Source organism: Ornithorhynchus anatinus, chromosome 1, assembly GCF_004115215.2.
Source record: "Ornithorhynchus anatinus isolate Pmale09 chromosome 1, mOrnAna1.pri.v4, whole genome shotgun sequence".
Lineage (NCBI taxonomy): Eukaryota > Metazoa > Chordata > Mammalia > Monotremata > Ornithorhynchidae > Ornithorhynchus > Ornithorhynchus anatinus.
In genome coordinates, this window is record NC_041728.1 from 132,013,079 (window position 1) to 132,040,376 (window position 27,298).

The 27,298-nt window shown below is 52.4% G+C and overlaps 1 protein-coding gene across 3 annotated transcripts in view; it reads right to left on the reverse strand.

The window, feature by feature from the left end:
* CAPN10 (calpain 10) overlaps nt 1-27,298 on the reverse strand; it is a 40,258-nt gene that overhangs the window by 5,163 nt on the left and 7,797 nt on the right. For 2 of the 3 annotated variants that reach the window (XM_029070236.2, XM_029070240.1), the window contains exons 3-11: nt 18,712-18,843; nt 14,426-14,622; nt 12,335-12,552; nt 9,990-10,131; nt 8,914-9,080; nt 6,017-6,294; nt 4,315-4,517; nt 2,843-3,095; nt 450-652 (exon numbers count right to left, since the gene is read on the reverse strand). In XM_029070236.2, coding sequence (XP_028926069.1) covers nt 450-652; nt 2,843-3,095; nt 4,315-4,517; nt 6,017-6,294; nt 8,914-9,080; nt 9,990-10,131; nt 12,335-12,552; nt 14,426-14,622; nt 18,712-18,843 — 1,793 coding nt within the window. The remainder of the gene's footprint in view (nt 1-449; nt 653-2,842; nt 3,096-4,314; nt 4,518-6,016; nt 6,295-8,913; nt 9,081-9,989; nt 10,132-12,334; nt 12,553-14,425; nt 14,623-18,711; nt 18,844-27,298) is intronic. The other variant, XM_029070242.2, reaches the window with a different exon arrangement.

The window sequence follows — 27,298 nt, forward strand, 5'->3', positions numbered from 1 at the left end:
GGGTCCCTCAAGGTTCAGTTCTGGGTCTCCTTCTATTCTCCATCTACCCCCACTCCCCCGGAGAACTCATTCGCTCCCACGGCTTCAGCTACCACCTCTATGCGGACGATACCCAAATCTACATCTCCAGACCTGATCTCTCTCCCTCTGCAATCTCGCATTCCCTCTTGTCTTCAAGATATCTCGGATGTCCTCCCGTCACCTCAAGCTTAATATGCACTGTACTACGTGCCCTGGGGTGTACAGAAGCAGAAACGGATACAGTCCTGGCCCTGGAGGAGCTTACAATCTGGGTTGAAACCAAAAGTTCTGGGGGGGTGGGCCGCTGTGGGAAGGGGTCTTGATCCTTCTAGCACCAGATGCCTCTGGCCACGGGGGAGCAGCTGCAAAGGGGAGTGAAACGCCGCTCAGGCAACTTGCAACCGGCCAGTCGGCCCGCGGGCTCCTACCTGTCGATTTTGGTCGCTATGGTCAGGGTGAAGTCTCCTTCCAGGTCAGGCAGGTAGGTGGAGGGCACGATCCCGTAGTTCCCTGGGGCAAGCCGGCAGAGTTGGCTGACTTCCTGGTCGTAGCAGTGCGGCACGCAGCTCAACAAAGGCTCCCCGCGCAACCAGGGGGACGCCTCCGAGGTCCGGCCGCCGCTCCCCGGCACCTGAGCCGGGGGTGGACAGGGTGAGAGGTGATATCTGGCTTGGCGGCCTCCACGGTTCAAGTGTCCGTCCCCACTGTGCGAAAGCGGGCAAGACATCTCCTGCATCAGGGCTGGACAAGGCTTTCTTCCATTTTTCCCTGCCTCCTCTTCTTTTTAAAGCAAAAGATGTCCCTTCCTCAACATGCCAATTGAACTTACATTTCCCTGCCCACTATAACTCCCAGATCCGAGAACCTGTCGATTAATCAATCAATCCTATTCAATGAGAAGTAGCGTGGCTTGGTGGATAGAGCCCGGGCCTGGGAGTCAGAAGGACCTGGTTTCTAATTCCGGCTCCACCACCTGTCTGCTGGGTGACCTGGGGCAAGTCACTTCACTTCTCTGGGCCTCGGTTACCTCATCTGTAAAATGGAGATTGAGTCTGTGAGCTCCATGTGAGACAGGGACTGCGTCCGATCTGATTAACTTGTATCTATCCCAGGACTTAGAACAGTACTTAGCTTATAGTAAGCGCTTAACAAGTACCTTAATTATTAATTTAACCCTTGTTCATAAGGAGCTACACTATGATTCTTCAGTCCAGATCAGGACATTATTTACGGGAATATTTTCCTCCCAGCAGTGCTCATTTGTGGGAGAGAGACAGAGACAGAGAGAATCCAGTCACACAGGAAGAAAAGCAAGGAGGAGGGAAGAGGGGTCAGAAGGAGAAGAGGAATCATTCATTCTTTCATTCAATAGTATTTATTGAGCGCTTACTATGTGCAGAGCACTGGACTAAGCGCTTGGAATGAACAAGTCGGCAACAGATAGAGACAGTTCCTGCCGTTTGACGGGCTTACGGTCTAATCGGGGGAGACGGACAGACAAGAACAATGGCAATAAACAGAATCAGGAGATCAAGCCACTAGTTCAACCATTAGCAGTCTCCAAAAGACGCCCTCTGATACAGTAGGGCTCCTCCGCAGCAGAACCTAAAGACCCCAGGATTTTTTTTATTCATTCATTCATTCATTCAATGGTATTTATTGAGCGCTTACTGTGTGCAGAGCACTGGACTAAACACTTGAAAAGTACAATTTGGCAACAAATAGAGACAATCCCTACCCAACAACAGGCTCACAGACTAGCAGCGGGGAGAATATATAGTATTAAGTGCTTACTATGCGCCAGGCACTGAACTAGGTGCTGGGGTAGATCCTTGCTAATCAGGCTGGACACAGTTCCTGTCCCACATGGGGCTTACAGTCTCAACCCCCATTTTCCAGATGAGGTAACGGAGGCCCAGAGAAATGAAGTGATTTGCTCAAGGGCCCCCAGCAGATAAGGGATGGGGCAGGGATTAAAACCCATGTCCAGAAGCAGAGACCGAGGGACACTTTCCCAAGGGAGCCCAGGCACCATCCTGGGTGAGAAGCAGCACGGCCTAATGGCTAGCTCCCAGGCCTGGGCTGGGATTATGTGTTCTTTTTAACTCTCCTAAGCTCTTAGTAATAATAATGGTGGTATTTGTTGAGCGCTTACTATATGCAGAGCACTGTTCTCAGCGCTGGGGTAGATACAGGGTAATCAGGTTGTCCCACGTGAGGCTCACAGTTAATCCCCATTTTACAGATGAGATAACTGAGGCACAGAGAAGTGAAGTGACTTGCCCACAGTCACACAGCTGACAAGTGGCAGAGCCGGGAGTCGAACTCATGACCTCTGACTCCGAAGCCCAGGAACTTTTCCACTGAGCCACGCTGCTTCCCCAAGTACAGTGCTCTGCACAGAGAAAGCGTTCAATTGACTGACTGACCAGGCTCCACTAAGCCCAGCGCTTAGTACAGTGCCTGGCACATAGTAAGCGATTAACAAATACCATTATTTTATTTTATTTTTGAACCATTCTCATCCAACCCCCCAGCATCCTCAGTCTTACACATCTCTTCATTCATTCAATCAATTCATTCAGTCGTATTTTTTGAGCGCTCATTGGGCGCAGGGCACTGTACTAAGCGCTTGGAGAGTAGATACAGCCATAAAGAGGGACAGACCTCTCTCTCAATGCAACTTACGGCGGTGGGCCACGGCTGCTCGCTGCTAAGGTCCCACACCACCCAACAAGCGGGCGACGGACCCTCCCCGCCCCGGTCGGAATCAAACGATGAGCCGTCGGGGGCCCGGGGGGTCTCCGCCGCCCGGCCGTACCTGGAAGATGTGGAAGCCGATTGGATGGCAGCGATCCTGGCAGTGCTGGCGAAGTGTCACCTGGACCCTCTGGGCCCCTGGGCCTGGGGCGACGCACAGAGGGAAGCAGGGATTGCTGGGGAAGGAGGGGAAGTTGCGGCTTCCCCCTGCCGTCTGCCCGCTTCTCCAGCTCCCCTCCAGCTGCACCGTCTCCCACTCCCCGGCCGGGACCTCTTCTCTGGCCAAGCCACTGTCGCGGGCTAGTTTGAGCTCGCTGTCGGAGGAGAGAGGGAAAGCAAAAGTGAGACGGCAGCGGGGAAGGGCGGAGCTCAGAGTGGAGGAGCCCTAATTCCCGGCACAACGGCTGCAGGTCCTCCTCCTCTTCCTCCTCTCCCCTCTGCTCCCCTCTACCCCTCCTTCACCTCCCCTCAGCTAAGCCCTCTTTTCCCCCCTTTCCCTCTGCTCCTCCCCCTCTCCCTTCCCCTCCCCTCAGCACTCTACTCATCTGCTCAACTGTACATATTTTCATTACCCTATTTATTTTGTTAATGAGATGTACATCACCTCGATTCTATTTATTTGCTATTGTTTTAATGAGATGCTCATCCCCTCGATTCTATTTATTGCTGTCGTTCTTGTCTGTCCGTCTCCCCCGATTAGACCGTAAGCCCGTCAAAGGGCAGGGACTGTCTCTGTTACCGATTTGTACATTCCAAACACTTAGTACAGTGCTCTGCACATAGTAAGTGCTCAATAAATACTCCTGAATGAATGAATGAAGGAATAATTCTGGTCCTTGTTAAGCACTTACTATGTGCCAAGCACTGTTCTAAGCGCTAGGGTAGAGCCAAGTTGATCAGGTTGGACGCAGTCCCTGTGCCACATGGGGCTCACAGTCTCAATCCGTTTACCAGATGAGGTCAGTGAAGCCCAGAGGGGAAAAAAAAAATGTTGGTATTCGTTAAGCACTTACTATGTGCCGAGCACTGTTCTAAGTGCTAGGGTAGATATGGGGTAATCAGGTTGTCCCATCCCCATTTTACAGATGAGGAAACTGAGACACCAAGAAGTGAAGTGACTTGTCCAAGGTCACACAGCAGACAAGTGGCAGAGATGGAATTAGAACCCATGGCCTTCTGACTCTCAGGTCAGGCCTGTGCTTTATCCACTCCACCACGCTGCTTCTCTAATGGACATGGGGCGGGGGAGGAGAGGGTGGACAGAGCGTTGGAGGGATGGACACGGGGCGTGGGAGGGACAAAGGTTAGAACGAGAGTCCGCGATGGGATTGTGAATTCTGGGGCAGGAGTGGGAAGGGATCAGGATCCCCAGGTCCTGAGGGGTCGGGGAGGGAGGGGCCTGTCCTTCAAGCCCTCTGCCCAACTTCCCTGCCCAGCTGGCCGCCCCCTGCACTGGCCCCTCCTCTTCCTCCTCCTCCTCCTCTGCCAGGAGGTGCCACGAGCCAGACAGCGCTCCGGCTCGGCTGGGAGTACCTGAGGGAGACCCGTCCCGTGGAGAACACGCGGAGCAGGAACTGAGCGGCGGCGTCCTTCCGAAAAGCGCTGGGGACCACCAGGTAATAGCCCGGGGAGAACTCGCAGCGCAGGTGGACCTCCCGGTCGTAGGCGTGGCAGGCGGTGCCGGCCACCGGCGGGGCCGACAGGGTCCGGGCCAGGTTGAACCGCTTTTTCTCGACCTGAAGGGAGAGGGCGAGAAGGGAGCTGCCTCAAGGGAGGGGGACCACAGACAGGTCAATAGCAAGCCAACCGCCCTTTCCAAAATATGGCCCCTTCACCCCGAACCCACCGTCCCTGGGGTGGCTGGACCAAACCCCCCCAAGGAACCCAGTCCCCCCAGGGCTGCGGCCTGGGAAAAGGCTCCCTTCTCCTGCCTCACCAGGAGGGGAAAATGGGGATCCAGGACTAAGGAGCAGTGGCCACAGTCCACCAGAATTTGTATAGGAGGAGGAAAGAGATGATGAGGAGGAGAGGAAGAAAAGAGAAGAAGGAAGAAGAGCCCCTGGCACTCCCTCTGGGGTTAAAACCCCACGTTGAGGAGCAGCATGGCTCAGTGGAAAGAGCACGGGCTTTGGAGTCAGGGCTCATGAGTTCAAATCCCAGCTCTGCCACTTGTCGGCTGTGTGACTGTGGGCAAGTCACTTAACTTCTCTGTGCCTCAGTTCCCTCATCTGTAAAATGGGGATTAAGACTGTGAGCCCCACGTGGGACAACCTGATTCCCCTATGTCTACCCCAGCGCTTAGAACAGTGCTCGGCACATAGTAAGCGCTTAACAAATACCAACATTATTATTATTATTACGTTCTTCTTAAGGCACTAGCCAGCACGGAGTCCAGGAGGAAAAAGGGTCTAGCCAGGCCTAGATCATCAATAGTAATGATAATAATAAAAAATAATGATTGTGGTATTTGTTCAGCGCTTATTATGTACAAGCATTAATAATAGTAATAACAGTGATAGTATTTGTTAAGCGTTTGCTATGTGCCAAGCACTGTTCTAAGCACTGGGGTGAACACAAGGTAATCAGGTTGTCCCACATGGGGCTCACAGTCTTAATCCCCACTTTATAGGTGAGGTAACTGAGGCACAGAGAAGTTAAGTGACTTGCCCAAAGTCACACAGCTGACAAGTGGCGGAGCCGGGATTAGAGCCCACGACTAAGTGCTGGGGTGGATACAGGCAAATCGGGTTGGACATGGTCCCTGTCCCACATGGGGCTCACAGTCTTAATCCCCATTTTACAGATGAGGGAAATGAGGCCCAGAGACTAACAACAACAACACTAATAATAACTGTGGTATTTGTTAAGCGCTTACTAGGTGCCAGGTGCTGTACTAAGCCCAGGGGTAGATGCCAGGTGATGTGGGAATTGAGGCCCAGAGAAGTGAAGTGACTTGCCCAAGGTCACACGGCAGACAAGTGGTGAAACCGGGATATGAACCCAGATCCATTCCGACCTCCAGGCCTGTGCTCTATCCACTTAGCTCCCAGGGCTTCTACTGGCACCGACGCACTCTCCTTTAACTTTCTAAAGGGAATGAGGACCTGTTTCCACCTCAGACCGGAAACTACCATCCCTGGTGGTTCGGCCCCAACTCCGCTTCCGTCCTGGCATCCGACCGTCCTCTCGGCTTTCGATGGGTTTCTCTGGGAGAATTTCCTCCGGCCTCCATTACCTTCCAGACGTGCAGCCCCACGGCCCGGTACTCCTTCCCGGGGAGCCCCTCTCGGTTCCGGCCTTCTCCGACGCCGTCTGGAGCCCGGATCCTGCCGGCCCAATCCGTCCGGTACCGCCGGGGTCTCTGCAGGAGGGCCACGCACACCTCGCTCGGTTCCGAGACCCGCAGCCAGAATTTGGGGTTGCTAGGGAAGCTGCTGTTGTTACGGCATCCGCCCGCGGACTGCCCCGCGACCCAGGCCCCGGACAGTTTCTGAGTGTGGCGGAACGCTCTCTCTAGTTTAAAAACACAAACGACATGTCCGCTTTAGGAACGGACCCCGACCTCTCTCCGTCTCCTGGAAAAAGGTGGGATAAGTGTTAGTGACCCTTTATAAGTGTGTTTGGGAATCCTGGCCTCTCCCGCCCAGAAGTTCACAGGGTTGGGATGGAACCCGACTCGTTCTCGTGTCGTCGGCAGGAGGATAGAGAGGAACAGATGTGCCCATCCCGTGATACAAAGGGTCACGTCAAATCACGGGGACAGCCCGACGTTGTCGAACACATCTGAGGAAAAAATGAGGGGACCGAGACCGGCAGGGTGGTTGCTAGGCAATAACTTCTTCTGAATGCTAAACGCTCTGGCCTGTAACGCCGACACCCTTCATTTTGGCTTCCTCTGCTCCGATCCTCTAGTTCCTTTTTCATCGAGAATGGGTCCAACCGAGCTCACCTTCTCACTGGCCTTCGTTCCCCACTTGCCTTTTTGAAGACACATCTTCTCCCAGAGGCCATTCACCCATTTCCTCTTCTCGCATTCCCTTCTGCGTCATCCTGATCTGCTCCCTTTAATACACTCACTCCCTCGGTGAACTCATCCGCTCTCACGGCTTTAACTACCATCTCTACGCAGATGACACGCAGATCTACATCTCCGCCCCTGTCCTCTCCCCCTCCCTTCAGGCTCGCATCTCCTCCTGCCTCCGGGACGTCTCCACCTGGATGTCGGCCCGCCACCTAAAACTCAACATGGGCAAGACTGAGCTCCTCATCTTCCCCCCCAAACCCGGTCCTCTCCCAGACTTCTCTATCACCGTGGATGGCACGACCATCCTTCCCGTCCCGCAGGCCCGCAATCTCGGTGTCATCCTTGACTCGTCCCTCTCGTTCACCCCACACATCCTATCCGTTACCGAGACCTGCCGGTTTCACCTCTACGATATCGCCAAGATCCGCCCTTTCCTCTCCACCCGAACGGCTACCTTACTGTTACGGGCTCTCGTTATATCCCGGCTAGACTACTGTGTCGGCCTTCTCTCTGACCTCCCTTCCTCCTCTCTCGCCCCGCTCCGGTCTATTCTTCACTCCGCTGCCCGGCTCATCTTCCTGCAGAAACGATCTGGGCCTGTCACTCCCCTTCTTAAACAACTCCAGTGGTTGCCTATCGACCTCCGCTCCAAACAAAAACTCCTCACTCTAGGCTTCAAGGCTCTCCATCACCTTGCCCCTTCCTACCTCTCCTCCCTTCTCTCTTTCTACCGCCCAACCCGCACGCTCCGCTCCTCCGCCGCCCACCTCCTCGCCGTCCCTCGGTCTCGCCTATCCTGCCGTCGACCCCCGGTCACGTCCTCCCGCGGTCCTGGAACGCCCTCCCTCCTCACCTCCGCCAAACTGATTCTCTTTCCCTCTTCAAAACCTTACTTAAAAATCACCTCCTCCAAGAGGCCTTCCCAGACTGAGCTCCTCTTCCCCCTCTACTCCCTCTGCCATCCCCCCTTTACCTCTCCGCAGCTAAAGCTTCATTTTCCCCTTTTCCCTCTGCTCCTCCACCTCTCCCTTCCCATCCCCACAGCACTGTACTCGTCCGCTCAACTGTATATATTTTCGTTACCCTATTTATTTTGTTAATGAATTGTACATCGCCTCGATTCTATTTAGTTGCCATCGGTTTTTACGAGATGTTCTTCCCCTTGACGCTGTTTAGTGCCATTGTTCTTGTCTGTCCGTCTCCCCCGATTAGACCGTAAGCCCGTCAAACGGCAGGGACCGTCTCTGTTGCCGACTTGTTCATCCCAAGCGCTTAGTACAGTGCTCTGCACATAGTAAGCGCTCAATAAATACTATAAATAAATACTATTGAACCTGTCCCTCAGTCCCATAGCGCATATATATATATATTTACATAGCGCATAATTTATTTATTTATATTACTGTCCGTCTCCCCCTCTAGACAATAAGCTTGTTGTGGGCAGGGAACGTGTCTACCACCCCTGTTCTATTAATTATTAATCATGGTATTTCTAGACTGTGATCCCGTTGTGGGCAGGGATTGTCTCTGTTGCTGAATTGTACGGTGCTCTGTACACTGTAAGCGCTCAATAAATACGACTGAATGAATGAATATACAATATGCCAGGCACTGTACTAAGCGCTGGGGTGGATACTGTACTCCCAAGTGCTTAGTACGGCGCTCTCCACACCATAAGCACTCAATAAATACAGCTGATTGACTTACCTGCTTCCAACCCCTTCCCCCTGCCTGGGGTTCCCTCCCCGTTCAAAACCCTCCTGAAATCCCACCTCCTCAAAACCCACTTTCTCCTCTTCTCCAGGTCAGGTCCCCTCAACACCTCCATGCTTTGTCACCGCAGCCTCATTTATGCATGCACACCCACCCGCAGCCCTTCTGTACGCATCCATTTACCTACTTTGCCACTGTTTAAACAGTCACCTATTAACAGGGCCATTTTCCCACTGCCTTCTTCCGCCTCTCCGGAAATTACTCGGTCTGTCTCCCCCCGTTATAGCTCTTTGAGGGCAGAGATCATCACTTCTACCTCCCTAGCGTTTAGCACGTCTCTCTGCTCAAAGTAGGCAGTTCGATAAGTACTATTAATTGATTGAGCGACGGCTTACCTGAATAGAGGCTCTGCAGACAACCCTCTTCAGTGACTGGATAACCAACGGTGACCTCATCAAATTCCCTAACAAACTCCTCCTCTTCCACCCAGAATTCTCCTTCCTGCACCATGGACAGCAGTTCCGAGGCCAACTTCGAATCTAACCGGTTCCATCCTTCGCCCCTAGAAGGAAACCCCAAGACAAAGTCTTAAGCCCCGTGCCTTTTCCGATCACGGGAGAGGGGAGGGGAGGGTCAAAAAGAACCCCAAAGTGAAGCTCCCTCCCTTCCCCAGAGGCCCCAACCCTCTGGCGTCAAAAGATTTCTCTCCTCTTCAAAGGTGGCTCGCTCCCCTGACTTATTTTCTGTCTCCTGCTCTGGACTGTGAGTTTGTTGTGGGTGAGGGAATGTGTCCGTTTGTTGTTATATTGTCCTCTCCCAAGTGCTTAGTACAGTGCTCTGCACACAGTAAGCGCACAATAAATACGACTGAAAGAATGAATGAGTTCTCGGACCCTCCGCGACTTCAGTGAGCTTGGCATCACCAGGAGCTGAGCCCTAGCCCTGGCCACACTGGGCGAAGAAGTCGCAAAGCCACGTTCCGAAGCACATCGGCACCGTAAGTCTCAAGAAGACAAATGACGGATCCCCGCCCTCGCAAAATAAGCCTTGCTGCCCGACCGGGGAGTATTTCATATCCTCTGGTGCTGCTTCCCCAGGGGAATCGGAGAGGTGAGGAATTCAGACATGATAATGATGGTACTTGTTAAGCCTTTACTATGTGCCAAGCACCGTTCTAAGCACTGGGGTCGATACGACTTAATCAGTTTGGACACAGACCCTATCCCACATGGGGCTCACACTTTTAATTCCCATTTTACAGACGAGGGAACCGAGGGCCCAGAGAAGTGAAGTGTCTTGCCCTCGGTCACCCAGCAGACACGTGGCGGAATCAGGATTAGAAGGCAGGCCCTTCTGACTCCCAGGCCCGTGCTCTATCCACTCAGCCACGCCGCTCCTAACGGCCGATGGTCCGGCACCGCCTGCTCTGGTGTGGTGCCCCGCCTCTCCCCACCGGCCCCTGGTCACTCACCCCTCTCTCCAGGCCCCCTGCCAGCACCGCCTCCCCCAGGGGTTCTGAATCCGCAAGAGGAGGAGCCTCCCTCCAGAATCGCTGCACACATCCCGCACGTCCGAGACGATGAAAGCGTGAAACTCGCCCAGGTCACTGGCACCTGCCCACGGGGTGGGGGGGGGAAAAACAGCCCGGTCAGTGCTGAGGAGCCACGGTCTCCCCATCCTTGGCACTGGGGAAGGCGGGGGGGCAGGAAAGACTCTTCTCCAATTTCAGGTCCCCAGTAAGTGTTCTCCGAAAATAAGGCTGCCGACTCGTCTCCCCGTGGGAGCCAACGAGTCCGCTTCACCACAGGGCGTCGAGCGTGATTTCCTTCCTCTTTGCCCAACTGTTCTGAGGTGCGCTTCTGGCTCCCGGGAGAGACGGAAGAGGCTATCTAGCAAAGTCCAGCTGTGCCCCAAGAACTCTTCCCCAGCAGCAAGGCCCAGGCAGCTCTCCCTCCCTTCATACCCCATCTCTGGTACGACACACTTCGGTAGAGCAATACAGGCTCCTGGCCACTATCTCCCCTCTTTCCTCTGCCTCCATAAACGAGCTCCTCTGAAGAGACGGGACGGGGACGGGCAACCACTTCCTCCCGGCGCGCCCGCTCACCTAGTTTTTGAGGGCTGGGCCCACTAAGTCCTCCTGTAGGTCCCGGTGAAGGGCAGGGGTCTAAGGTGCAGAAGTGGGTTGTACTTCGGCTCGCGGGGGCTCCTGACGGGCTCTGGGTGGGCTGTGGGTGCGGGCAGCCAGCTAAAAACTTCCAAGGCCAGAGGCCGCGCCGTTTCCGCTCACCAAGAGGTGGGCTGGATGCAACCCGTGGGCCCAACTGAATCAGCTGATGGGCCTAATTGGGCTTGGGGGCTTTACCTGGTATATCGCCCCCGGCCTCCAAGGGGTACTGCCTCACAATAATAATAATAACGATGGTATCTGTTAAGCACTTACTATGTGCCAGGCACTATACTAAGCACTGGGGTGGATATAAGCAAATCAGGTTGGACACAGTACCTGTCCCATGTGGGGCTCTCAGTCTCCAGAAGCAGCTTGGCTCAGTGGAAAGAGCCCGGGCTTGGGAGTCAGAGGTCATGGGTTCTAATCCCGGCTCCACCGCTTGCCAGCTGTGTGACTTTGGGCAGGTCACAATTTACCTCATCTGTAAAATGGGGATTAAAACTGTGAGCCCCACGTGGGACATCCTCATCAGCTTAAATTCCCCCAACGCTTAGAACAGTGCTTTGCACATAGTAAGCACTTAACAAATACCACCATTATTATATTTTTACAGATGAGGTAAGTGAGACCTCACCTGTAAAAAGGGGATGGAGACTGAGAGCCCCAGAGAAGTGAAGCGACTTGCTTAAGGTCACACGGCAGACAAGTGGCAGAGCTGGGATTGGAACCCATAACCGCCTGACTCCCAGGCCCGTGCTCCATCCGCTATGCCATGCTGCTTCTCACTCCAACTCACCCCGTTTCCTAGGGCCTGAGAAAATGCTCTAAAGGGTGCAGATCTGACCATGCCCCCACCCTGCCAATTTTCACTTTATATTTATGGTATTTGTTAGGCACTTTCTTGGTGCCGGGCATTGTTCTAAACACTAGGGTAGACACAAACTAATCGTGTCCCACATGGGGCCCATTTTCTAGATGAGGTAACTGAGGCACAGAGAAGAAAAATAATAATTGCAGTATGTGCTAAGGGCTTACTATGTGCCAGGCACTGCCCTAAGCTCTGGGGAAGATTCGAGCTAATCGGGTTGGACACGGTCCCTGTTCTACACGGGGCTCACGGTCTCAATCCCTATTTTTACAGATGAGAGAACTGAGGCACGGAGAAGTGACCAGCCCAATGTCACACAGCAGACAAGTGGCTGAGCCAGGAATACAGCTCAGATCCTTCTGACCCCCCCAGGCCTGTGCTCTATCCACTAGGCCACATTGAAATGACTTGTGCTACGTCAGAGCAGACGATAATAATGATAAGGATAATATTGGTACTTAAGTGCTTACTACGTGGCAAGGACTGTACTAAAAGCTGGGGGTCGGTCCAGGATAATTAGGTCCCACAGGGCCTCACAGTCTATGTAGGAGGGAGAACAGGTATTAAAACTCCATTTGGCAGATGAGGGAACTGAGGCCCAGAGAAGCTCAGCGACTCGCCCTAGATCACCCAGCAGAGAAGTGGAGGCGCCGGGACTAGATCCCAGGTCCTTCTGACTCCTAGGCCCGGGCTCTATCCACTAGACCACGCTGATTTCCCTGAAATAGCAACACAACGGGCCGAACTGTCTTCAGGAGTCTCCCCATCTGCACATCACCTTGCCGGGAACTCAGTACCGAGCAGCTTATCACACACTGGTCCTTCAGGTGCAGCAGCCTCTGGAAAACCGTCTTCTCCGAGCTGCTGCGACCGCTCGGCTTCTCCCCGCTCCGTCCCGTCTCCTTCAGGGTCCACCTCTCGGCCAGGCCGCCCGTCAAATCGACCAAGGCGTCGGCCACCTGGCCGGCCCACAGGTGCTCGTAGGATCCGTGCAGCCTAGGGAGATACAGAGAGCGGCATGATCGCCCCGGCTCCGAGGCGTCGCGGCTCCTTCCTCCACGTCCAACCGCCCGTATCGGCTTCCCCACCCTCGCTTAGCCCGCGTCGACCCTCTAACCCCGCTCCGGCTTCCTGTCGCCTTCCCCTTCCAACCACGGCTCCGCCGTGGCTGCACTAGCTGGATCCCGTCCTACCTCGGCTCCCCACTCCGACTGCTCTCTGCCCTCATCTCCACACCTCTGCCTACCGTCACCATCAGTGGCATTTATTTTAAAGCTCACCTCCTCCAAGAGGCCTTCCCAGCCTGAGCTCCCCCCTCTTCCCTCTGCTCCCTCTACCCCCCAACCTTCACCTCTCCGCAGCTAAGCCCTCTTCTCTCCCCTTTCCCTCTGCTCCTCCCCCCGTCCCGTCCCACCCCCTCAGCACTGTACTCGTCCGCTCAACTGTATATCTCTTCATCACCCTATTTATTTCATTAAATGAGATGTACATCACCCTGATTCTATTTATTTGCCATGGTTTTAATGAGATGTTCTTCCCCTTGACTCTATTTATTGCCACTGTTCTTGGCTGTCCGTCTCTCCCGGTTAGACTGTAAGCGCATCAAAGGGCAGGGACTGTCTTCATCTGTTGCCGATTTGTCTATTCCAAGCGCTTAGTACAGTGCTCTGCACAAAGTAAGCCCTCAATAAACACTATTGAATGAATGAATGATTGCTTACTGTGTGCAGGGCACTGTGCAGAGCGCTTTGGAGAGTACAACGCCACAGACTTGCCAGACATGTTCCCAGCCCACAAGGAGCTACCTCCCTTCAAGAAGGAAGCCTTACCTCTTCTCCCACTCCCTTCTGCGTCGCCCTGACTTGCTCCTTTCATTCATCCCCCCTTTCCAGCCCCACAGCACTTATGTATGTATCTGTAATTTACTTATCTATTTATATGTATTTCTCTCTCCCCCTCTAGACTGTCAGCTTGTTGTGGGCACGGAATGTGTCTGCTACATTGTACTCTCCCAAGAGCTTAGTAATAATGATTATAATGGTACTTGTTAAGTGCTTACTATATGCCAAGCACTGTTCTAAGCGCTGGGGTAGATACAAGTCAATCAGGTTGGACACAGTTCCCGTCCCACATGGGGTTCACACTCTTCATCTCCATTTTACAGATGAGGGAACTGCGGCCTGGAGAAGGGCGGTGACTTGCCTGAGGTCACACAGCAGACGAGCGCCAGAGCCAACAGCCTCCCATGCCTGTGCTCTATCCAACAAGCCACACTGCTTAATACAGTGCTCCGTACAGAGTAAGTGCTCAGTAAATACACCTGACTGACAAGGAAGCAGGGATCAGGGTCGAGCACTGGACTCTTCTGTCCCATCTGCTCACGTAAGGATCACCTACAGGAGCCGCCTCTTGGAACACGAGGGACAACTAGACAGAACTTTCCACGATCGAGCCTCGCCTCTCCAGGAGGCTGCTTGGATCACAGGAATTGGCGGGGCCGCGGCGGGAACGGCAGAGGAGGAAGTGAATTCACGAGAAGGTAGAAAACGACCCTCTTGCCTGCCCTGACCTACCCAGCCAACACCTCTCTTCCGTAAAAAAAAATACGGGCTGTCCACCTTCTCCCCCGTGGCCTCTAGATGCCAGACGCCTCGTCTCCGTTTGGTGCACGGGACAATGTCGTCTTCTCAGAGGGAGCCCCAAAATAAATATCTCCTCGCTTTCCCCTTCAAGGCTGGCCCTTCGCACGCTCTGGGCCTGAGGCTTATTCCCCCGGTTTGGGCTCCGTCCCCAAAACAGGAGTCCGGGTGAAGGCCGGCCGGGAAGCAGGCTCCTCTCCCGCCCCGCAGCCCCCTGGGGGGATTCGTACTTGGCGTAGGCCTTTTCCAACAGAGGCAGCCAGAAAACATCTTCCGCCTGACACTGGGAGAAGCACAGCCTCCCCCCAAGGCAAGGCAGGCGGTCGTCCACCGTCACCTCCGTCCACTGTCCGAACCGCCACACGCGGCAGGTGAAGCGGCCCCGGTAGGCTTGGTCCGACCAGCTCGGCTGCCCTGGGACGATGACCTGCCAGGGACAGAGGAGAAAGGGCAAGGTCAAAAACAAAACTCTTTTTTTTTTGGTATCTGGTAAATGTTTACTACGTGCTACTGAGCACTGGGGGAGATACGAGTCGATCGGGTTGGACACAGTCCATGTCCCACATGGGGCTCACAGTCAATCTCCATTTTACAGATGAGGGCACTGAGGCACAGAGAAGTCAAATGCTGCTGCAGACAGGCGGAAGAGCCGGGACTAGAAACCAGGCTCACTGATGCCCAGGCCCATGCTTTTTTCACCAGGCCTTGCCACTTCCCTCTTCTGGAGCTTGATCTGTTCAGAGTCCTGGGTGGGCAGCTGTGGCCGAGTGGCTAGAGCACGGGCCTGGGTGTCAGAAGGACCCGGGTTCTAACCCCAGCTCGGCCGCCTGTCTGCTGTGTGCTCTTGGACAAGTCACTTCACTTCTCCGTGCCTCCGTTGCCTAACCCGTAAAATGAGGATTAAGACTGTGAGCCCCATGTGGGACATGGACGGTGTCCACCCTGATTGGCGTGTATCTCCCCCAGGGCTTAGTCCAGTGCCTGGCACATAGTAAGCACTTAAGAAATACCATAAAAAAACAAAAACACCCAACAGCCTCAGCCAGTGCTTCAGCCTGACCTGCCTCACGTAGTCCCAGATAAACCATACCGGAGGAGAAAAAGAGCAGGAAACTGCCAATGGGCCACAAAGCAAACCCTGCAGAGCTCACCCGTTCACTTAACTTCTCTGTGCTTCAGTTACCTCATCTGTAAAATGGGAATTAAGACTGTGAGCCTCACATGGGACAACCTGATGACCCTGTATCTCCCCCAGCACTTAGAACAGTGCTTTGCACATAGTAAGCGCTTAACAAATACCACAATTATTATTATTATTGTTGACGGGTACCCTGTCCTCTTTCTTGAACCCACTAGCACCCAACAAAGGCATAAGCAATAAAGCTTGGCATGGACTGAATTTTTTATGGCGTCATAAGGATGGGATGGAATGACTTGAGACTTAAAATGTCTCATATCCCCGCCTCCTGCTTAGCTCTAGGCTGTAGAAATGACAGCTCGATCCCAATGGAAAGAGCCTGGGCCTGGGAGTCAAAGGACCTGGGTTCTAATTCCGGCCCTGCCACTTAACTTGCTGGACCTCACTTCACTTCCCAGCGTGGCTCAGTGGAAAGAGCCTGGGCTTGGGAGTCAGAGGCCATGGGTTCGAATCCTGGCTCTGCCACTTGTCAGCTGTGTGACTGTGGGCAAGTCACTTCATTTCTTCGTGCCTCAGTTACCTCATCTGTAAAATGGGGGTGAAGACTGTGAGCCTCACAAGGGATAACCTGATTACCCTGTATACACCCCAACGCTTAGAACAGTGCTCTGCACATAGTAAGTGCTTAACAAACACCACCATTATTATTATTATTCCCAGTGCTTCAATTTCACCATCTGTAAAATGGGGATTTAATACCTGTTCTCCCTCCCACCTAGGACTGTGAGCTCCATGTGGGACAGGGACTGTGTCCAACCTGATTATCTTGCATCTACCCCAGCATTTAGTACAGAGCTTGGCACATAGCAACCACTTAAATACATCATTATTATTAACAATAATAACAATTTTAAAAGCAATAAAATCAGGGTTCAATACAGCTGGGATCCGATCTGAGTTCTGAACAGAGCACGGTGTAGAGGAAAAGTAATTCCCATCTACTGGGATTCCTGAACCCTGGAATCTCATGAGAAGATATGCACGGGGCTGGGACATGAGAAACATCTTGCCAATATATTGATGCTGTTGGGAGACACAAAAGCTCTATAACCCAAAATTTTAGGAAAACTCAACTCCACAGGGGTCCCGCCTTAAAAAGAAAGACTCCTAAGAGTTTATGGGGCCCCGTCAACCGTGGAGAAAAGAAAAACGCTACGCGCAACCCCAGGGTTATGTTCTCAACGTAGTAAAAGATGAAGCCAGGGCGAGGTGAAGACGCCTGAGATGTTTCTGCTCTACTTCCTCTGTAGGGGTGATATGTTTTCCTGATCTATTTCCAACTCGCAAATTGAATCCTTGGGGAGTTGATGATGATGGTATTTGTTAAGCACTTACTGTGTGCCAAGCACTGTTCTAAGCGCTGGGGTAAACACAAGGTCACCAGGTTGTCCCACGTGGAGAATCACAGTCTTAATCCCCATTTTACAGACGAGGTCACTGAGGCATAGTGAACTCATTTGCCCAGAGTCACACAGCTGACAAGTGGCAGAGCCGGGATTAGAATCCATGACCTCTGACTCCCAAGCCCGGGCTCTTTCCACTGAGCCACGGGGAGTTGGCGGGCTCAGCAGATGAGGAAGAGACCCAGAGACCAACTCCTTAAGGCACGTGGATCTAAATGGACACTTTAATATCCAATTTTAAGATGCTTTTGGGGAACTTGATATGTATTTATTTATTTGTTTACATTAATGTCTGTTTCCTCCCTCTAGACTGTGGGCTCACTGTGGGCAGGAATGTGTCTGTATGTTGTTATACTGTACTCTCCCAAGAGCATAGTACAGTGCACACCGTAAGCGCTCAATAAACACGATTGAACTTGACTGGCAAGCACTGGTTGGCAGAACTTCAACAAGGTCAGTTGGAATGGGCAGGAACTTCTGATAAAAACTAAAATAATAGTAATTATAATGATTATGTGTATGGTCAGGCTCCATGGGAAACATTTGGGCTAGCACAGTCAAGGCCGACCCCCGCTCCATCCTGCCTCGTTAATTGCACAGCGCCGGCTTAGCGCCAACCCCGGGTGGGAGGAAGACGGACCTGCCGGAGGAAGGAGGCCCCACGGCAGCAACGAGACCGTACGGTGAACGACCGCCAAGGACGTCCCGCCACGCGAATCTTGGGGCCCCAGAGATATCTGGAAGGGAGCATCGAGCCAGGTGGCCGATGCCTCCCTCCCCTCCGCCCATACAGGGCCCCCTTTGTTCTTGACACACCAGAGGGGATGGTCATTCATTCATTCATTCAATAGTATTTACTGAGCGCTTACTATGTGCAGAGCACTGTCCTAAGCGCTTGGAATGTACAATTCGGCAACAGATAAAGACAATCCCTGCCCACTGACGGGCTCACAGTCTAATCGGGGGAGACAGACGGACAAACACATGACAACTTAATCACAATAAATAGAATCAAGGGGATGTACACCTCATTTACAAAATAAATAGGGTAATAAAAATATATACAAATGGATATAAGGCGGTGCATGCGGGAGCAGGGTGCGGTGTGATCTCTCCAAGTCCGCAGGCCGCCACGGACTGTTCTGTGGGGGTAATCTCCACCACGTTCCACTCTAAATTAACCGTCAACCTGGACTTATCCCCCCCTTTCTTCGGTAATCCGTTACAACCGACATATGGGGGACAGGTAGTCTACGCAGGCTCCGGTCCATCCCGGTACATTACGGTTATTATTCATTAAGCACTTATTATGGGCCGAGCACTGTGCTTACCACTGCAGTAGAAACAATACAATCGATCGTATTTACTGAGCGCTATGTACAGAGCACCGTACTAAGCGCTTGGGAGAGTACCATTCAACAGGAGTAGCAGACATGTTCCCTTGCCCGTAACAAGCTTACAATCTAGAGGGGAAATGGGCATTAATATGAATAAATCATTTATACTACATAATTTAGAGCTACATACCTCAGTGCTGGGGGGTTGGGGGCGGGACGAATAGCAAATGTCCAAAGGTCACAGATTGAGGTGCCTAAGTGTCGTGAGAGGGAGAGAGAGCTGGGGAAAAGAGGTTTAATCAGGGAAGGCCTCTCGGAGGAGATGTGACCTTAGTAATGCTTTGAAGGTGGGGAGAGTGGTGGTCTGGCATATATGGAGGGGGAGGGAGTTCCAGGCTAGGGGGAGGACGTGGGAAAGGGGTCGGTGGCAAGATTGGGGCACAATCAGATTCTATTTTGGCTTCACAATCCTTTCGCTTTTTGAAGGGTTTCCCGTGATAGGCAGTGAGAAAAAGGACGGAGAGGAGTCGAAGGAGCCTGGCCTGACAGAGGCGGTTTTGAGAAGAGTTCCCTTATACCTGATCGAGGAGATGTTTACTCTTCTGGAGGGCAGCACAGGCACAGAGGAACCAGCAATCCCCCAGAATCCCTTGCTTCACCTGGCCTTCACGGGGATTTTCAGGAAATAACCGAGGATTTGAACAAATTTCCTATATTGAAGAAAAAAAAAATTCAGAGTTAGCACTTGCCCGGCTGCCTCAAATCTAAGAAGGCATCTGGCCCATCAATGGGATTCATTCATTCATTCAATAGTATTTACTGAGGTTTACTATGTGCAGCGCACTGTACTAAGCGCTTGGAATGGACAATTTGGCAACAGATAATAATAATAATGTTGGTATTTGTTAAGCGCTTACTATGTGCAGAGCACTGTTCGAAGCGCTGGGGTAGATGCAGGGTAATCAGGTTGTCCCTCGTGAGGCTCACAGTCTTAATCCCCACTTTACAGATGAGGTAACTGAGGCACAGAGAAGTTAAGTGACTTGCCCACAGTCACACAGCTGACAAGTGGCAGATCCGGGTTTCGAACCCATGACCCCTGACTCCCAAGCCCGTGCTCTTTCCACTGAGTCACGCTGCTTCTCTAAGTCAATCCCTGACCAATGATGGGCTCACAGTCTAAACAGGGGATGGCTCAAGAGTCGTAGATTAGAGCAGTGTGGCCTAGTGGATAGAGCAGAGGCCTGGGAGTCAGGACCCGGGTTCTAGTCCTGGCTCTGCTGTTTGACTGCCGTGTGACCTGGGGCAAGTCATTTCACTTCTCAGACCCTCAGTTAACTCATCTGTAAATTGGGGATTAAGACCGTGAACCCCACATGGGACATGGACTGTGTCTGCCTGATGATCTTGTTATCTACCCCAGCTCTTAGTACAGTGCCCGGCACACAGTAAGCCCTTAACAAATACCACAGGAAAAAAAAAAGAGAGAGAGAGGAGATGGTACAGCTAGGGAATTGTCGCTGAGCTGCTTACAGAATGCTTTGATACCCACTGCCACGTCGAATTAGACCACAGAAGCCCCTTCACAAGGTGCTTTTTCTATAGACAAGCTCAAGACATGTTTCCTCATTCCTCAAAAGCTCCAGTGATTGTCCATCCATCTCCGCATCAAACAAAAACTCCTCACCATCGGCTTTAAAGCAGTCGATCACCTTGCTCCCTCCTACCTCACCTCACCTTACTTCACCCAACTCACACACTTCACTCCTCTAATGCTAACCTTCTCACTGGGCCTCCATCTCATCATCTCACCGCCAACACCTGGCCCACGTCCTGCCTCTGGCCTGGAACACCCTCCCTCCTCAATCCAACGGACAATTACTTTCCCCTCCTTCAAGGCCTTAATGAAGGCCCATCTCCTCCAAGAGGCCTTCCCTGACTAAGCCCTCCTTTCCTCTTCTCCCACTTTTTTCTGCGTCACCCTGACTTGCTCCCTTCATTCCTCCCCGTCCCAGCCCCAAGGCACTTACATATCTCTATATATCTGTCATTTATTGATATCAATATCTGTCTCCCCCGCTCTAGACTGAAGGCTTATTGTGATCGGGGAATCTATTTATTGTTGTATTGTACTCTTATTCATTCATTCATTCAATTGTATTTATTGAGCACTTACTGTGTGCAGAGCACTGTACTAAGCACTTGGAAAGTACAATTCGGCAACAGATAGTGATGATCCCTACCTAACAGTGGGCTCACAATCTACAAATGGGAGACGGACAACAAAATAAGTAGGCAGGCATTAATACCATTAAAATAAATAGAATTATAGGTATATACACATCACATCACAAATAGAGTAATAAATACGAACAAATAGACAGAAGTGCTGTGGGGAGGGGAAGGAGGTAGAGCAGAGGGAGGGAGTGGGGGAATGGAGAGGGGTGGAGGGGCAGAGGGAAAGGAAGGGCTCAGTCTGGGAAGGCCTCCTGGAGGAGGTGAGCTCTCAGTAGGGCTTTGAAGAGGGGAAGAGAGTTAGTTTGGCGGAGGTGAGGAGGGAGGGCATTTTCCAGGACAACGGGAGGGCGTGGGCCAGGGGTCGACGGCGGGATAGGCGAGAACGGGGGACCGTGAGGAGGTGAGCGGCGGAGGAGCAGGGTGTACGGGCTGGGCTGTAGAAAGAGAGAAAGGAGGTGAGGTAGGAGGGGGCAAGGGGATGGAGAGCTCTGAAGCCAAGAGTGAGGAATTTTTGTTTCGTGCGGAGGTTGACAGGCAACCACTGGAGGTTTTCAAGGAGGGGAGTGACAGGCCCAGAGCGTTTCTGTAGAAAGATAATCTGGGCGGCCGAGTGAAGAATGGACTGAAGCGGGGAGAGACAGGAGGTTGGGAGATCAGAAGGGAGGCTGATGCAGTAATCCAGTCGGAATACGATGAGAGACGGCACTTAGTCGAGCACTCTGTACATAGTAAGTGCTCAATAAATACAAATGAATGAATGAATGAGTTGTGGAGGTCCTGTCAGTACCCTAGTCCCGCTGGAGCCCACCTCTAAGCATCGACAAGCAGTGTGGCCTAGTCGATAGAGCCCGGGCCTGGGAGTCGGGAGGACCCGGGTTCTAACCCCGGCTCCGTCACTTGTTTGCTGGGTGACCTTGGGGAAGTCACTTCATTTCTCTGGGCCTCGGTTACCTCATCTGTCAAACGGGGATGAAGACTGTGAGCCCGATGTAGGACAGAGTCTGTGGCAACCGACTACCTCCTGACTACCCCAGTGCTTAGTATGGTACCACTATCGCATAGTAAGTGCTTAACGAACACCGTTTCAATAAAAAAAAAGCCTCATCCCAGTGGAACCTCCTGCAGGGATCCAAGGAAATGGGGGAAGAGAGCAGGTCCAGATAACAGCAACAAAGGGGAGGGTCCAGTACTCGGCCCTTCCGGCCCTGTAGGACCTCTCCTGTTGGTGACCAATCAATCATTCCACCGACCGTACTGAGCGCTTGTAGTGTGACGCTGACAGAGCCAAGCTGAAGGGGCCGACCCTCCTTCCACCACCCTCATTTTTCCCTGGACGGTGAACCCAGGTGTCAGCATCATGGGACACCTTTGCAATAGTAATAATAATAACGATTAGGGTATCTGTTAAGCGCTTACTATATGCCAAGCACGGCTGAAAGCACTGGGGGAGATAGGAGGTACTCAGGTCCCTGTCCCACATGGTGCTCACAGTCTTCACCCCTATTTTACAGATGAGGTAACTGAGGCCCAGAGAATTGAAGTGACTTGCCCAAGGTCACAAAGCAGACGTGTGGCAGAGCCGGGATTAGAACCCAGGTCCCCTGACTCCCAGGCCCGGGCTCTTTCTGTCATGCTGCTTCCCATGCAGTGTCCGCAGAGACGGCCCCTTGCTTAGAGAAGCAGCGTGGCTCAGTAGGAACAGCCCGAGCCTGGGAGTCAGAGGTCATGGGTTCAAATCCCGGCGCCACTGCTCGTCGGCTGTGTGACTTCGGGCACGCCACTTCGCTTCCCTGTGCCTCAGTTCCCTCAACTGTAAAATGGGGATGTAGACCGTGAGCCTCCCGTGGGACAACCTGATCACCTCGTATCCTCTCTAGCGCTTAGAACAGTGCTTTGCACAGAGTAGGCACTTAACAAATGCCATCATCATCACAGCTGCCTCATCCCAGGACCCCATGGGGCCTCGAGACAGGCCGCCTCAGGGGTCGTCCGGGGCCGGCGCCAGCCACGGCTTCGGCCCGGCCGCCTCGGCCCCCGGCGGGGGCCGACGGACGCCGGTCACGTCTCTGTCGTGTCCGCTGGCTTCTCCCCACCGGCCGGTGGTCAGGTCGGGCAAGGGACAAGTGACGGCGTTGTTAAGGGCTTTGGTCGCTCTAGGCTGAGCTCACCTCACCGGCCGGTGACCTCGCTTCCCAAGAGCCCTAGGAGGGGAACGCCCACAATTCCTGGCTACCTCAACTGGGAAGCACCCGGGAGTGGGTGTTTGGGAGGGCAGAAATGTGCATTTCCCACCAGCCCTAGTCTCTGACTGCCCATGGTGAGCTTGTTGTGGATATTTGTTAAGCGCTTACTATGCGCAGAGCACTGTTCTAAGCGCTGGGGTAGATACAGGGTCATCAGGTTGTCCCACGTGAGGCTCAGTCTTCATCCCCATTTTCCAGAGGAGGTAACTGAGGCATAGAGAAGTGACTTGCCCACAGTCACACAGCTGACGAGCGGTAGAGCCGGAATTCGAACTCATGACCTCCGACTCCCAAGCCCGTGCTCTTCCCACTGAGCCACGCTGCTTTTCTGGGCAGAGCACGGGTCTGTCTATTGTTATATTGCACTCCCCCAAGCGCTTAGTACAGTATACATATGAAGTACTCAATAAATACGACTGAACGAATGAATGAGTTCTGCCAGGAAGTGGCAAAATCTGCCGTTTTCGAGAATTCATCCCGTCCCTGGCGAAGTAGGACAGACTATCAGTCGATCGGTAGACTATCGGTCAATCAACTGATGGTATTTATGAAGCGCTTACCGTGTGCAGAGGACTGTACTAAGCAGTTGGGAGAGTATGAGTGGGGAGACACGTTCCCTGCCCACAAGAAGCTAAGAGTCTGGAGGGTATGAAAGTCTATTATTAGCCAGAGCAGAGCACTGAACGAAGCGCTTAGGAGGCTACAGCGGAGTTACTAGAAACACTCCCAACCCTCCAAGAATTTACAATCTAGCGAAGGGGAGGCAATTTCAGGCAGGGGAAGAGTTTAAAGATGTGAACGTAAATGCTGCTGGAGAGGACAGGGGAGTATCCAAGTGCTTACTCAGGAGGTGAGAACTCAACTGAACATTCATTCGCTCCCTAGTATTTACTGAGCGCTTACTATGTGCAGAGCACTGTACTAAGCGCTTGAAATGGACAAATCGGTAACAGATAGAGACGGTCCCTGCCCTTCGACGGGCTCACGGTCTAATCGGGGGAGACGGACAGACGAGAACAATGGCGATAAATAGAGTCAAGGTGAACACGGTGACGTGGAAGTACTGAAGTGATCGTGGAGGGGGAAAATAGGGCGGGGAGATGAGTGATTAATCAGGGAAGGCCTCCTGGAGGAGATGTGATTTCGGGAAGGCTCTTTCGCTGTTGACTCCAGAAGCAGAACAAGTTGAGTGTAGACAAGAGCAGCACGGCGTAGTGGACGGAGCAAGGCCTGGGAGTCAGAAGGTCATGGGTTTTAATCCTGGCTCTGCCACTTGTCTGCTGTGTGACCCTGGGCAAGTCACTTCACTTCTCTGGGTCTCAGTTACCTCATCTGGAAAATGGGGATTGAGACTGTGAGCCCCACAGGGACTGTGTCCAACTTGTTTTGCTTGTGTCCACTCCAGTGCTTAGTACACTGCCTGGCATATAGTGAGCACTTAAATACCACCAAGAGGACAGGGCTCTTACTACCTTTTTTCAGGGTGAGGTGGGCGGGCAGGAGGGAGAGGATGGGCAGGGAGAAAGCATTGTGCTCCCCTTCCTCCCAGCCACAGACTCTTTTATCCCACACATAGCCTCCCCTCCCCACTGCCTATTTTAGCTCACCCCTATGAGAACCAGTATGGCCAAGTGGACAAAGCACGAGCCTGGGAATCAGAAAGACCTGGGTTCTAATCCCGGCTCCTCCACTTGTCTGCTGTGGGAGCTTGGGCAGATCACTTCACTTCTTGAGCCTCAACTTACTCTGTAAAATGGGGACAAAGACTGTGAGCCCCATGAGGGTCAGGGACTGTGTCCAACCTGATAGCATGCATCTACCCCAGCGCTTGACATAGAGTAAGTGCTGAAGAAATACCATCTTTTATTTATTTATTTTTCACTAGGGCCTCAGTGTGCAAAAGAGTGCTGATTTCATGGGATTCTAGGTCTGGGAACTGGTCCCCGACCTCAACGTTCATTCATTCATGCAATCTATGTACTGCACACTTACTATGTGCAAAGCACTGTATTAAGTGCTTTGGCTTCAAAGCTCTCCATCCCCTTGCCCCCTCCTACCTCACCTCCCTTCTCTCTTTCTACTGCCCATCCCGCACGCTCCGCTCCTCCGCCGCCCACCTCCTCACCATGTCCCGTTCTCACCTATCCCACCGTCAACTCCTGGGCCACGTCCTCCCGCTGTCCTGGAATGCCCTCCCTCCTCACCTCCGCCAAACTAATTCTCTTCCCCTCTTCAAAGCCCTACTGAGAGCTCACCTCCTCCAAGAGGCCTTCCCACACTGAGCTCTCCACCTTTCCCTCTGCTCCTCCCCCTTCCCCTCCCCTCCACCTTCTGCTCCTCCCCCTTCCCTCAGCACTGTGCATATTTGTATATATTACTTATTACCCTATTTATTTTGTTATGAGGTATATACCTCCACGATTCTATTTATCTTGATGATATTGTCTTGTTTGGTTTTGTTCTGTTTTGCTTTGCTGTCTCTCCCATTTAGACTGTGAGCTCGTTATTGAGCAGGGATTGTCTCTGTCTGTTGCCCAATTGTACATTCCAAGCGCTTAGTTCAGTGCTTTGCACATAATAAGCGCTCAATACCTACTATTGAATGAATGAATACAACACAACAACAAAAAGACATATTCCCTGCCCACAACAGGCTCACAATTGGGGGGGGGGGGGGTGACATTATTCATTCATTCAATAATATTTATTGAGCACTTACTATGTGCAGAGCACTGGGACTGGGAGGGACTGGGAGGAATGATGAATGAAGGGAGCAAGTCAGGGTGACACAGAAGGGAGTGGGAGAAGAGGAGAAGATGGCTTAGTCTGGCAGGGCTTCTTGGAGGAGATGTGCCTTCAATAAGGGTTTGAAGTGGGGGGAGAGTAATTGTCTGTCAGATATGAGGAGGGAGGGCGTTCCAGGCCAGAGGCAGGATGTGGGCGAGAGGTCGGACAGATGAGATTGAGTCACAGCAAGAAGGTTAGCAAGTGACTTCCGCTGGTGTAGCCGCCTCAGCCACCAAGGGCCCTAAAAAGCCGAACCTGCTCCACTGGCCTGGTAAGCTCACAGTGGGCAGGGATCATGTCTAACAACTCCGGTAAGAGTGTACTCTCCCAAACGCTTAGTTCGGGGTCCTGCACCCAGTAAATGCTCCATAAGTATGATTGATTTCCAGCAGACAGCCCGCAACTGCCAAATGCAACCTCGCTCCAAGGTTCAAGGCTCTTCAGAAAACCACTCTGAAAATAAGTGTAGTCGAAAGGGCAACCCCCTCCGTTCTTAACAACAATAGGGGAATGAGTGAAATTATTTGTTTCTATTAATGTTTGTCTTCCCCCTCTAGACTGTGAGCTCATTGTGGGCAAGGGATGTGTCTGCTTATTGTTATATTGTACTCTCCCAAGTGCTTAGTACAGTGCTTTGCATGCAGTAAGTGCTCAAAAAATACAAATGAATGAAAGAATATTTCCTATGGACTTGTTTGGAATGAAGCAAGCTTGAATATATATATATATATATATTATATATGTATACACACACATATATATATACATATAATTCTATTTATTTATATTGATGCCTGTTTACTTGTTTTGATGACTGTCTCCCCCCTTTTACACTGTGAGCCCACTATGGGCAGGGATTATCTCTGTTGCTGAATTGTACTTTCCAAGTACTTAGTACAGTGCTCTGCACGTAGTAAGTGCTCAATAAAATCGACTGAATGAATGAACGAATGGCTACGGGCCCTGGAGGAGACTACCCAGAATAGACATGAAACACTGGGTGACTGATTTTTACCTCCCTGACCGCCTCATTCTTGGATCTGAATAGTCATGCAGAGATCTGGACACCAGGACAGTTTCCCATAGAAAACAGGAATGAGAAGGGGCAAGCCTTGCAGGGGATGAATCGTTCGCAGCCTGGCCCAGCCCAAACAGGACTTCAAAAATACAGAATAGAGAAAGCAGGTCAGCTTGGCTCCCATCTGGACCCCCAAGAGGACCCGGAGGATCGGGGAGGAACGGCTTCAAGCACGTGCAGGGGATTTCCGGGTGACATCGTCCAAGAAGCCTGTGCCCAGCTGGCCACTTGTCTGAGGGGGTGACCTTGGGCAAGTCGCTTCGTTTCTCTGGGACTCAGTTACCTCCCCCGAAAATGGGAGGTGAAGACCGTGAGCCCCACGTGGGGCATGGATTGTGCCCAACCTGATTAGCTCGTATCTACCCCAGCGCTCTGTACGGTGCCTGCCACATAGTAAGCGCTTAACAAATACCACAATAAACAAATTGAGTCCCAGCCAATGTTTCGAAGGGAAGCGGGGTGCAGAGAGGCTGAGGGATTGTCCAAATCTGCCTCCTCAGGCACTAAAGGATGGCAAATAATCAGGGGCAGAAAAGGCAGAAGAGTAATCCCCATTTTACCCCTCTTCACCCTGTTAGGTTCCGGCTGCAATCCAATCCAACAGCATCGGGTCGGCAGCACAGAGGTCCGATGAGTCTCTTCCCCCTCCTGGACCTGAGAAATCTACCAAATAGCAAGTCTACCACAGTCTTCTCCTCTCTCCTTCAGAGCCCACTTCCTATCCTAGAGAAGCAGCACGGCGTAGTGGATAGAGCCCGCTCCTGGGAGTCAGAATGTCATGGGTTCTAATCCCGGCTCCGCCTGCTGGGTGACCTGGGG